Genomic DNA, 12,202 nt, shown 5'->3' with positions numbered 1-12,202 from the left:
TGCTGGGACTTAGAGATAATTTGCTGCTTGTCTGCGGGAACAAGATGTAAAGCCATACTTTATTGTTGTCCTTGCCGCTCCTTCTACCACGGGCCAGAATGGAAATGACCTGTGTGTGATTGGACTGTGTGCAAAGTAAGCAAACATCCTTCCGCATACATGCAGGCGGTGCTGCAAATCATGCCAACAGGAGGTCCAAATGTGCATGAGCGTATGTGACGGATGGCGGAGGCCTGCTCAGGTTCAGTTCACAGTTGATGATGACAGCTTCTGACTCGTAAGGCCTATTTTTAATTAGCTACATGGTCATTAAAATGTGTTAATTGTATGCATTGTGTTAATGCTGTGTCAAAGTCAGCTAAGGACGAGGCTCGGCGGAAACTGCGGTTTAGCGACTCCAGTAATGCAGTGTGACCCTGTGCAATTTCAAAATGATAATTGGAAGAAGTCCCCCTGCCCCCTCTGTGCAAGCACACACACACACACACACACACACACACACACACACACACACACACACACACACACACACACACACACACACACACATGCGCGCACTTCATCCATCCACAAACTTTGGCACATGAGAAAGCAATACAGCTCCCCCTTTTGGCAGGATCTCTACAGGGATTAGTGTGTTTACATCAAAGGGTAACATCAGAATTAGTCCACAACACATTCACCAGGCAGGAAAATGCATCAAACATAACGGGTAATTTTCCAAAGCACAGAAATTCACCGGCGTTTCCAAAAATATGCAGATAAATTACAAAGCGTTGCACAGAATGCACCCTCCGCACCGTTAAGTTTATCGTTCGGTGTAATGTGGCGGTTTGGTGATTCTGAAAAAGAGGCAGCATAAACTCGTCTCTAAAGCTCAAGCAACCTCTCTGTGGAGAAAATTAATTATTTATACGAATGCATCACAATACTATAACTCAGCCCTGCCTTGACTAATGCATTTTAGATGGGAGGTCCTCAACTCAACAAGAAGTGAAACATAAGAATGTTAAATTTCCTTTGCGTTTTGCACAGTGAAGGTCAATGTGCATCAAGTGTAGCTACAACAGGATCAGATTTAGCAACAAAAAAGAACTGCTTTTGAATGTTTACTCTGCAATTCTGCTCTGCAATTCTACATAAAAGCTGTGAAAGTCAACAGTGACCATCAATAGGAGCATGAAGAGCCTACGCTCACATGCACGGCCTCAAACAGGAAACCTAAAGGCATAACAATGACTGCTCAAGTGTCATGTCAGTCAGATCTGCTCGGTGGAGTTCTGAAATTTGCCCCGTGGGGCTGAAACTGTGGCACGACAGTCGCCATTTTGGTTCAAGTCTCCCAAGCAGATGTGCCCGGAAGCTGGAAGCCCTGGAACGAGCGCGGCTCCATACAACAGCGGTGCGGCGTTCAGGAGCTCACGGGAGTGTCGTAATTAGGAGAACACACGGAGCTCTCGCACAAGTAGCCAAGAAGCGAGACCTTTGTCGAAACTCAAATTAATGCGAAGCGAAGTGTCATATTAGTTAAAGTAATTGTTTAATATCTTTTGCTAGCATTTTGGCATATGTGTTCTGTTTTAGCCTTGTTGTTGTTACTTTATAATGCTATAGCTAACTCATAGGTAGCTAATGGTCCGTAAGAAGCGATTTCAGAGCACCGAAGGTATAAAAAGTTCGTGAACGCAACATTACGGTTACTCGTCTTCCGGTTGTTGGATAAACGCAGCTACGCAACATGAACGCTTCTGTTGTGGTCCGAAGGTTAGCGGCTCTGTCCGGGGCCTCGGCGGTGGCAGCTGGGGCGTACGGAGCTCATGGTAGGCGTAAACATTAGCTTACTCTCCGTAACTTTCTAATTCAGCAAAATAGTGAACGGAGTCAGGGAGGACTAGCATGCTAGCGTTTACCTTCTCCAGACTCCATATCAAAATATGGCAATTTAAAGTTCGGCTACTTACCGCGCGGCTACCTAAAGCTAAACTACCAATATGTTGACTGTTGATAATCTTTTACAGGCTAATCTTTAATTCGGCTTCCTAACTAACTACCAGGCAGCGCGTTATGTCCCTAAAATACACAATTTCGTAATGAAGGTGACCCGCCTCCCCAGAGTGTCATGGTGGGTGAATGGGAAACATACTAGAGTTAAGATCTTGAAACATTAGAGGCATATTTCACCCTGATAAGTACACAGTTACTAAATTAATCCAATACTAAGGTCATTCTACTTCCACATTAATACCACAGTGCGTGCTGTCTAGCTAGACCAGTTGTTTGCTTTTTAATTAGTCTTATCTGTGTTGATTTACACCTCTGCATCGTACAATGAAGCCTGCATGGCGACCCGTCATGGAGGAGCCCTGTCCGTTGTCACTAAAACAAACTTTTCTAATGGTACATTTTTCTCCACGAAGAAACTTTTCGCCGCGTAGTAGATGCCACAGCTGCCTTTAAGTCCTGGCTTTTCCTGTCCGTAGTGCGCATACAGTCTATGTGATACCAGGTGGCTAGTTAGCATGGAAGCTTTGTAGCGGCTAAAGTAGTGTCTCTGCACATTGTGCCACTTTGCCGATGCAATAGTCGCCCCGCAAATAGGACACAGACTTTTACCTTTCACTGTCATGAAAAAGAACTCTTCCTCCCAGTCATCGTGAAAATAGTGTTTTCTCTTTCACTTCTCTTGTCAAGTTTTGGGGGTAAAAACCACATCTAGCTTCCCAAAGTGTCTGCGCCCGGAAGCTTCAGCAAAGAATGACGTGGTGGTTTGACATGCGCAGTAAACTTTGACTCCGACAAGGTCACAGTTCATTTACACCGAAGACATTTTTGTTTTAAAAAAAAAAAAAAAAGATAAATAAATAAATAAATTATAATAAATATTGTAATTTCAAATCTGCATTAATGTAAGTATTTTTGATTTAAAAAGAACAGCAACTATAATTTTTGTAAGGAATTTCATGGTGACTAGTGTTATTTTCAGAGCATGTGTTGCGGGCAACTCACATGGTCTCTGCGGGCAACCAGGTGCCCGCGGGCACCGTGTTGGCTACCCCTGCTCTAACGGCTGTGCTCACAAAATGTTGGAGTGCCAATTAGATCTGCTGGTGGAATAACACAGAAGAAACAAAATATATGTATCAGTGATATTGTCTTATTTTGAAAGGTTTTAAAGAATGATCAGAAGGACAGATGAATTGATTCAAGGCTATCAATATCATTTCAGATGCCCAGTGCCTGTTATAACACTGGCCTTAATCACCAGTCGGGCTCTGGAAACAACCAAAAGACCACTATATATCTGCTGATATTAGGGCTCACTGAACCACAACACCCAGGCTTATAAGGAGTTTGTAGATACCTAACATAGATAGGTGTAGGGGCTTAGCAGTTTTTGAAAACAGCAAAATTTTGAATGTTACGCCTTGATAAAACTGCCATGTCATTGTTTTCATACTATTTTTTTTGTTGAAGGACTGGTTTTGTTCATGTGCAGTAGGTCTGCACTTGTGTTTTCACCACATGAACACTACTGCTGTTGTAGAGTGGACATAAATTTTGTTCTGTGCATACTAATAGACTCGAACAGAGGATGAAATTTACTTCCAGTTGATGCAGAAGGTGCAACAATGACCATATATGATCATGTTTTCTTGAACCGATGATAATCTTGGCAGCAGCATTTTGAACCAACTAAAGGGAAACTTGAGTAGTACCCACGTAGAGCATATTTCAGATGTCAAAATGGAAAAAAGAAGCACTAACGGATGTGAAGGATCTAATTTTTAAAATTAACATAAGGCGAAAGAATCAGGACTGAATAAGAGCCGCACCAGTCTATAGCCGTTATCTTGTAGAACCATTTTCCTGGTTTCACAAGAACTACTGGAAGCCTCATGGCTTCAGAGGATTTGTGATCCATAAAGAAATAGTTATTAAAATGATGTGTGCAGGACTCATGGGAAGTCATTAAACTTATCATCACCCTGTGTCATATTTAGTTCATATGTGATTATATGTTACATTTAATTTCCATACTGCACCATTTCATTTTTTCTGTTCCATATTTTTTTCCTTTTAGGTTTCAAAAACAGTGACCCAGATGACTACCAGAGAGTGGTATGTAAATAGAAGAAATTCTGTTGATGTTTTTTTGATGCTGTTTCAATATTAAGAAAGTCTTTGCACATTGATATCGGCTGTCTGACTCCCCAAACCATTTATATTAAATGTTTTGATAACTATAAAGCGACACCCCCAAAATCTTGCAGGTTACATTTGAAGGTGAACCCAGAGGAATGTATTTACATGGGAAGTGAAAGAAAGCATGATTCTAGATTTTGTGTAAGGATGGCGACCTGAATACAACTGGAATTATGAAAGAATATGCCTATAAATACAGGGCAATAATATTTAGAAGAGTTTTTGTAACTGAATTTATTACCTGCCTGAAAAAACACTTTATTTTAATGTCACAAGTATTGGTTGTAAAAAGTAGTTTTCAAACTGAAGAGTTTGAAAACATTTACTCCCGTGGATTTGACAGACCACAGTTTTATAATTCAGAGGCTGCTGACTGTCAGAGAGTCCAGAGCTAGGTAATAAATAATAGAAATAATGGCCATAAGTAAGAAATTAACATCTGATGTGAAGAGAACCAGTAGAGAAAAGGGCAGTAGTCTTGCTGAATGACCAGTGTTGGATAAGTGCTACATCTCAATACCCTAAAGATTGCTATTACATCACAGGATATTACAGCACTAGTATTGGCTATTCAATATTGGCACATGAGAGAGCTGACTAATTTAGAAGTTTGTAAACATGAAAGAGTTGCAGTTTGCACAAGTGAAAAATGTAAAGTAATTCACAAAAAAGACGAATTTTCTAAACCCAAACTCGTTACCTCCCACTTGAGGGAGACATGTACTTACATAGCATAATATGAACCATTATGATAGAAAAGCAGCTTCAAGAGCGCTCGAAAAGTCTACTTTTTCATCTGAATATCTGCTATTATGTCTTACAAAACATATAAAATGTGCAGGGCATTTTTAAATGATATTTTGCAAAAAAAGACATCAGTGTAAATTTAGAAACCAATTTCCCCATATGTTGCTTTTTATGCATTAATTGTATAGTAATTTATCTATTTAAAGTAAAGGCTGTGGAGATACATGGACGACTGCTGCTTTACATAGTGTTTTACTTTACTAGATTGTTGTGTGATTCTGGAAACTGTTGAAGGTTTAGCACCAAAGTGCTGCACATAAAAGTATTTTTGCAGGTTCGACAGTGTGCAGGAGGCTGTTTACAACTTTTGATACATCTCTAAAAACATTTTCTGCTTGAGTGAACTTGCTGCTGATCATCATCTTGATTTAAAGTCACTGTAGAAACACTTATTCACTCACAGCAAGCTAAAAAGTTGCTAAAAGATCATTTTTTCTCACTTGTTGAATTGCACTATTGATCTGGAAACTTTCTTAACCTCAAAAAATAGTAAAAGGTTTCTCTTTCAGAGTAAGATCTGTCCCTTGTGTCATTAGAGAACTTGCCCTAATTGATGAAAATGGTGTAATAGGTGTCTGATAGCGGCCCTTCTACATTAGTGGCTCATTACGTCTCCTCTTATAATCCATTCACACTCCATAATACTAGCCCTTTTCAGGCCTTTCCAGAAAATGTTTGATTGAGCTGAAGACTGATTAGAGAGAGCTGGATACTTCTGAAAGCTCTGCCTTTTGTGTATGTGCCTTTTCAGCTATTTGAAACTGCCAACAAGTACCATTTTTACCACAGCCTGGCCCTGCTGGGAGCTGCCCACTCTGGCAAACCTGCTGTGGTGAGTATGGACGCCTAATACCATCTCTGAGGGATGGAGGTACTTAAGTATGCTTTGAAATGGAACCAGTGTGTTAGTGTCACTCTGGTCTTTTCTGTGTGTCTTCACTCACAGAAGCAGTATTCCTTTGGGCCATAATTACAGAAGATGCTGTTTTGAATGAACTCAGCCTTATAAACAGCAATGGACACTTTTAAAAACTTTTGAATGAATATGGAAAGACATGTTATGGGGAAAAATGCAGAAGAATCAGCCCATGTTGTGGAGTTTAAGCCTAAATATTAAAGTGGCAATCTGTCTGTGAAATCACTGCTGTTTGTCAAATGAAGCACCACTGATGAGATTATATTAAAGTCCTTGCATGCCCAGTTTTACACACTGGTTGTATGTGGTGACGTTCCCGTACAAAATCACAAGAAGTGCACAACGGTAGGTGTTCCATGACCAAGCAGTTATCTTTCTCATAAGACAACACTCCTCTTTCCCTTCATATGTGGTGATGTTTTATTGTTACTGAGGCATGACCCATATACAGACAGTGAACTGACCCTAGCCTGTTACCGGGGTTGGGTTCCCAGAGTTTTCAAAAGAATCATTACTATGTTTTATTTTAATTCTGCTTATCAGTTCCTAAACAAACTTCACAAATGCTAGTTTCAAGTACAGAGTGAGCTGCAAATACCTAGCTTAAATCTCCAGTTATCCATCTGTACCATTAAGGCCAATTCATGCTTTCTTTTCCCACAAGGGTATGTGTGACGTAGATTTTCGCTTGCACATAAATCCGCAAGTATTTGGCAGACCTTTAGAATAGTGTTACTTTTAAACTGACAACTAAGTAAGGAAAGTATTTGGTTTTACAGACCGTTTGTCAGACCGGTCACGCCCCTCGCCGTCCAGTGGTCTCTGGAGGATGGAATCCCAGGTATGCGAGAGGGTGAAGGCCCCCTCATCCCGGTTCATGGAACTGCTAGTCTGCTTCCTGATCTCTATGGCCTCCTTGATTCATCCACAGATTCTGACAGATCTGTCAGACTGCTGTCACTGGGATTACAATTACTTTATCTAGTTCTGTGTTTGTAGTGGAGTTTCACACAACTCTGCTTTGAATAATGCAGGATGCTGTAGTATTACGACAAAAACAGAATCTTTCCTTCTCTTCTGTGGCAGCAAGCACAGCAACCCTATGAAACAGATCTAGAGATTGCTACTTTAAACTTCCACCTTCTGTATTTCCTAAGAAACCGATATTCTCACATCCCCTGGCACGTCTTCATTTGTATTTTCAGCCCCCATATTGGCACACCTCCCCTGTTTTATAATGTTATTTTAGGCTGGCCTGTAATAGGAGAACTTGGATATGTGCAGAGATGGTGGAGTAGATTAATTTGGAATTTGTTTCAGAGGAAAATCGATGCACAAATTGGGTTGTAAATTGGTATAAGCCTGATGTTTATTATATTAACTGATGAACATGACCAATCGCAGTTGAAAATGTATGAAAGCTAGTTAGCAAGCAAGCAAAGAGATCAAATAGGTCCTTTTTAAAATGGCAGAAACAGAACTGAATGGAGAACAGTGTTGGTAAATGGTTGGTAAATGGTTAAATGGCCCAGTTTTCTGACACAGCAAGCGGTAGCAGTTTGAATGTGAATTCCACTAAATGCACTGAAAATGTACTGGCAATTTCAGAATCACTCCGTGCATGGGCATTTTTTAAACAGTGTTAAATAACATCCAATTTGAAATAATTTTCAAAAATCCTTGGAAAATGGCGAGAGGTGTCATTGAAGGGGCACTTCAGCTTTTCTGACAGCGATGTGGAGGCTGAAAAGGTTGCCGTGCTCCACACTGAATGAAATATGGTGCATTGTCAGAGTTAAAAGGATGCTTTGAAACCAGAGTGGAGGCAAACATTTGGCCTTGGCTGCTGGAAGGTTTGGACAGGCTGATTCACCATCCCCAACTCAGTTTGCGTCTTTTCTGCGGCGTTATGTGACTGGAGGCAGGCTGTATATTTCCACTTCACATTCATAGATTTATGTGTATGTCTTGATTTGGGAAACTTTTCTGTGTTCTTCCACCGTAACTCTGAAAGCTTCTTTGTACAGTTGTAACCTTACTGATTAAAAATGCTGTTTCCCGACAGGCCGGTACCATCCTGATCGCGGGCATGGGGATGTTCTGTGGCGCTTTGTACCACCAGGCTCTGACAGGGGACCCCGGCCTCCGCAAAGTGGCTCCCATTGGGGGCGTCGCTATGATCGCCGGCTGGCTGGCCATGATTCTCTGAACTGTGACAGCTCACGTCTTCTCCAAGGGGCCACTATGTGACACTAAACTGTCAGACTGCTAATGGATGAACTGGAGAGCTTGTAAGAGTTTGGCTGAGGGGCAGCGCTGAGTTATAATGTCACCCATCCAACCGCTGCCTGCCTTGGGCTGTGGGTGTCACCAGGAGATAAGGTCACAACAGGATTATCACTTTTCGACCATTGCTGTCTGTTTCTGACTGAGGCCCTTTGATGAGTTAAACTGGAGAAGAAGAAGAATTTATTGCTTCAAAATAAAATGCTGTGAATTGTTTTTATCTTTAGTAGCATTTTAGTGTTGCACTCAGAAAGAAAATCATTAATAAGCTAACATACTTTTCAGTAATCAAGTATAGTCTTGTAATTATTCTGTTTTTACTGTATTTTCCCCTACTGCAGTAAATACAGTTGATATGTATCTGTATATTTAAACAGCATAGGTGGCCAAATAGAGTAAAAATGAATGCGAAGGATTTCAGTTCAAATAAATATTTTTTATTACGCAACTTTCATGTAGCTGATTATTGTCCCCAGAGGGAGATCTTAGTGGTTTTACTATCTGCTTTACTTTAGCCATAATGAGGTGGAGAGTTGTGGCTTTCTTATGAAATAACTCAACAACTACAGCATGAGTTGCTATACAATTTAGCACATATTATTTAGGGTCTACAGACCATAAATCCAATACTGATTCACTGATTTCTCTGTTATTGGCACAAGAGGTTTTAATTTATCTACTGTTAGTCTTATCGGGTAATTTTTTGAGGAAAGAATTCATACTTGAGTCTTTTCAAGTTTGTAATTTACTCTCAGATCGTGTAATCTTCTCTTTTACATAAAATTATAGTTCTCTATTGTGTAAGCTAACAATTTCAATTCATTCCCAAACCTTTCATTTGGACTTTTGTAACCAATGCAGCTATTTGGTCACAAATAGGCCTACAAATACTATGACAGACAGGCAAATAAACAAAACACCACAGGCCAAAGTTAGATAGGCTTGGGAAAATCAGCTCCTTCTGAAAATGAACAAATGGTTCAGAAAGTGAACTATGCTGTTTTTTTGATCCATTTGACATTTCTCATTCTTCAGAGAAATGTGCTTAGTTGAAATTTAAAAATTCTACATGGATCTTCTGTTTTGATTGAATGGTTGCTCTTGATCATGCATTAAACATCAGTGGTTAAAAAGTAACTAATACTTACTCATTTTTGAGAAGCATACTTATTTTACTCTAGCTTTTTTTTAAACACCAGTAGTTTTACTTGTTGAGTGATACATCGGTGATGCAACACTGCTCCTACTTGACGACACATTCAAAAAAATGTCTGGGCTCAACAAAAAAAAATAATAATGATACGGTTTGCATCAATCTTGTTGAGCTATGAGAACTCTAACTCTGATATTTTGTTCAACCAACAAACTAAGTCGTTTTTCCCTCTCCAATCAAAGGTATTGTTCACTTACCACTTTTAAGTTGATTATTCAGGAAAATAAAATAGTTCCAGCTTGCATTTCAACATTCTTTTCAAAGAATGTGTAAGTGTTATGTACTTAATTACCATAATAGTGAACACCAGTTTAAAAAGTGGTCCACTGTTTAATTGATGAGGGAACCTAAAATACTGACCTCAAAGTGGTAAAAGGTTAAGTCATCAAATGGATTTCATCAAGTTACCTTAACTTGAATCTAGTTTAAAACCAACTAATGCAGAAATTTGAGTGTAAATTACACACAATATTAATTTGATACAATTATCAACATTATGTCAACGCAAACCATCAAAATTATGTCTGCAACTTAAGAGGTTAAGCTAAATCAGTAAATAACATTTTTTCCCATCTTTTAGCCTTAAGTCACTTCTTAGAGTACAGATTTTCAGTACTCTTTCCACCTGCATGTATGGATCAATGCAAGCTCGATGGAGTTACAGCTTATTATAGTCCTCAAAGGCCAGCTGATCACAACTGACTTTCACCAGTGCTACTTGAACTGGCTTCCTCTCTGAGTGGTTTTCAGCAAAGGGTGGATAAATCCATAGGATTCACCACCTATGGCAGCTGAAGAAAGTCATGTCTCTTGCAGTGCTGAATGTCTTCATCGCCTCAAGCATTTGATTCTCTAAGTGGCTGAGCACAAAGGAGTTCATTACCAATGGCCTTCCCCTTAGCCGAGGCCATGTTCCAACCACTCCGCATTCAAATTGAAAGTGAAATCCATTGAAACACTAATTCTCCTTCCTGACTGTAGGCCCACGAATGGGGACCTTTAGAAAATAGCTGTATAAATCTCCGGGTCAATTTGCTGGGGTCGGCACATAAGCCGAGGCTCTGCTCAGAAGAGAAGGCACTATTGACCGAACACATTGCCAATGAGCTCTTGATCACGACTCATAAAGCCCTCATTGGAATTATGTAGCTGCTGGGAAGTCGTCTGCTGTTCCAGGACCAAGCAATCACACATAGAGAAAAGCTCTGACATCCAGTCACACATCCCCGACTCCCAGCTTCCAAGTTTACAGGAGACACCTGACTGAAAGTTACAGGGTGTTCCGCTCTGTTTGATGCACATTTGAAGCGCCGTCATCAAATTTTCAGTAGCTTGTTAAATACTTGAGTGGGAAATCGCGTGATTCTCTGACAAGATGTGAGCAGTCTTATTTTATTGCTACTTTTTTCTTCGTCTCTGTAGCTGACATTCACATGTGTGGATCCTGTTGCTGCCAGCACAGCACCTCAGTGTTAAAATCCATTAACTGGATCACAGCGTTCTGCTCTGGGAGGCCACATTTAATGTGTGAGCGCATGAGAGGGCGAGAAATGGAAAGCGAGATAAAGAGAGACCCTTGTGTCTGGGCCTTAATCTCCTTTACCATAACTTCCAGGGTGATTCTGACAAAGCTGATTGGTTCTTTCACAGTGAATAAGAGGAGCGCTTGTCATTCCTTTACATTGTTTTTCTACAGCACTCAGCTTACAATGCCGCTAAATGAACACCCCATTCTTGAAATGTATCAGCAGGAGAAAAAAATGGATTTCTGCAAACTGATGCACTTGATTACACATATTAAATCCAAGTTTCCATATGTAAATCAGCATCTTAACTTTTATTTACCATCTACCCTCACATGGATAACTTGATTTACCTAATACTGGCCTCTCAAGAATGTGCACCACACATACAATATGTACTAAAATCATCACGTTAGCATCAAGGTTCGTTGTGGAAAAACTATTGACTTCACCTTTCAATAGATCCATTGCCATGACAACTCTACCAACTGGACTCCATACACTTTCTCACCAATTATTCCACTGTACGGTTATCGACCACAGCATTAAAACCACTGAGAGGTGAAGTGAAAAACATTGATTATCTCGTTACACTGACACCTGCCAAGACGTGGGGTATATTAGGCGGCAAGTGAGCAGTCAGTTCTTGGAGTTGATGCGTTGGAAGTCAGAAAAATGGGATCTGAGGGCTGAATTATAATGGATAGATGCCTGGGTCAGAGCATCTACAGAATGACAGGTCTTGTTGGGTGTTGCTGGTATGCAGTGGTAGGTACGTACCTTCAAGGAAGGTCACCTGGTAAACTGAAATTGGGCACCTAAGGCTGAAGGCTGTAGAAAAATTGCTCAAAAACCTCACTGCTAGCTGTGATAGAAAAGTATTGGGACACAGTGCATTGCAGTTTGCTGTCCTTGCACCTACAATGGACATGGGAGCATTAGAACTGGACTATGGAGCAATGGAAGAAGGTGGAAGATATAGCAACAAGATGTACGAAGTGAAGAAGGCAAGCTGGCAGAAGCGGTGTGATGCTTTTGGAAATGTTCTGCTGTGTCCTGGCATTGGAGTGGACACCACTTTGACACCTACCTAAGCATTAGGTGGCGTCCAGCTGCAGAAACTTGGGGAATGAATGTTTACTAGAGCTGCCTTTCAGGCTTTCTGCTTCCAGTGACTGCAAGTAAAGTCTAAAAAATGGTAGTTACTGGACATAACTCCAGTTCTATAAGGAAATAGAACAATGAAGATGCAAT

At 40.4% G+C, this 12,202-nt stretch overlaps 1 protein-coding gene across 2 annotated transcripts; it reads left to right on the top strand.

Moving 5' to 3' along the window:
• Window positions 1–1,673: 1,673 nt before the first annotated feature.
• Window positions 1,674–8,660, top strand: tmem256 (transmembrane protein 256). 2 transcript variants are annotated; one of them, XM_035950274.2, is made up of 5 exons: window positions 1,674–1,820; window positions 4,082–4,119; window positions 5,762–5,842; window positions 6,706–6,767; window positions 7,992–8,660. In XM_035950274.2, exons 1-5 carry the CDS (start codon window positions 1,739–1,741, stop codon window positions 8,005–8,007), a joined length of 279 nt encoding a protein of 92 aa, XP_035806167.1. In that variant the 5' UTR covers window positions 1,674–1,738; the 3' UTR covers window positions 8,008–8,660. The 2 variants fall into 2 exon arrangements, with proteins under 2 accessions (XP_035806167.1, XP_023130603.1); XM_023274835.3 differs by lacking the exon at window positions 6,706–6,767 and having other exon boundaries at window positions 1,695–1,820.
• The last annotated feature ends 3,542 nt before the right edge of the window (window positions 8,661–12,202 follow it).

This window comes from Amphiprion ocellaris, chromosome 23 (genome assembly GCF_022539595.1).
Source record: "Amphiprion ocellaris isolate individual 3 ecotype Okinawa chromosome 23, ASM2253959v1, whole genome shotgun sequence".
NCBI classification, from domain to species: Eukaryota; Metazoa; Chordata; class Actinopteri; family Pomacentridae; genus Amphiprion; species Amphiprion ocellaris.
The sequence above is the reverse complement of the archived record's forward strand: the minus strand, read 5'-3'. Positions and strand labels throughout refer to the sequence as shown.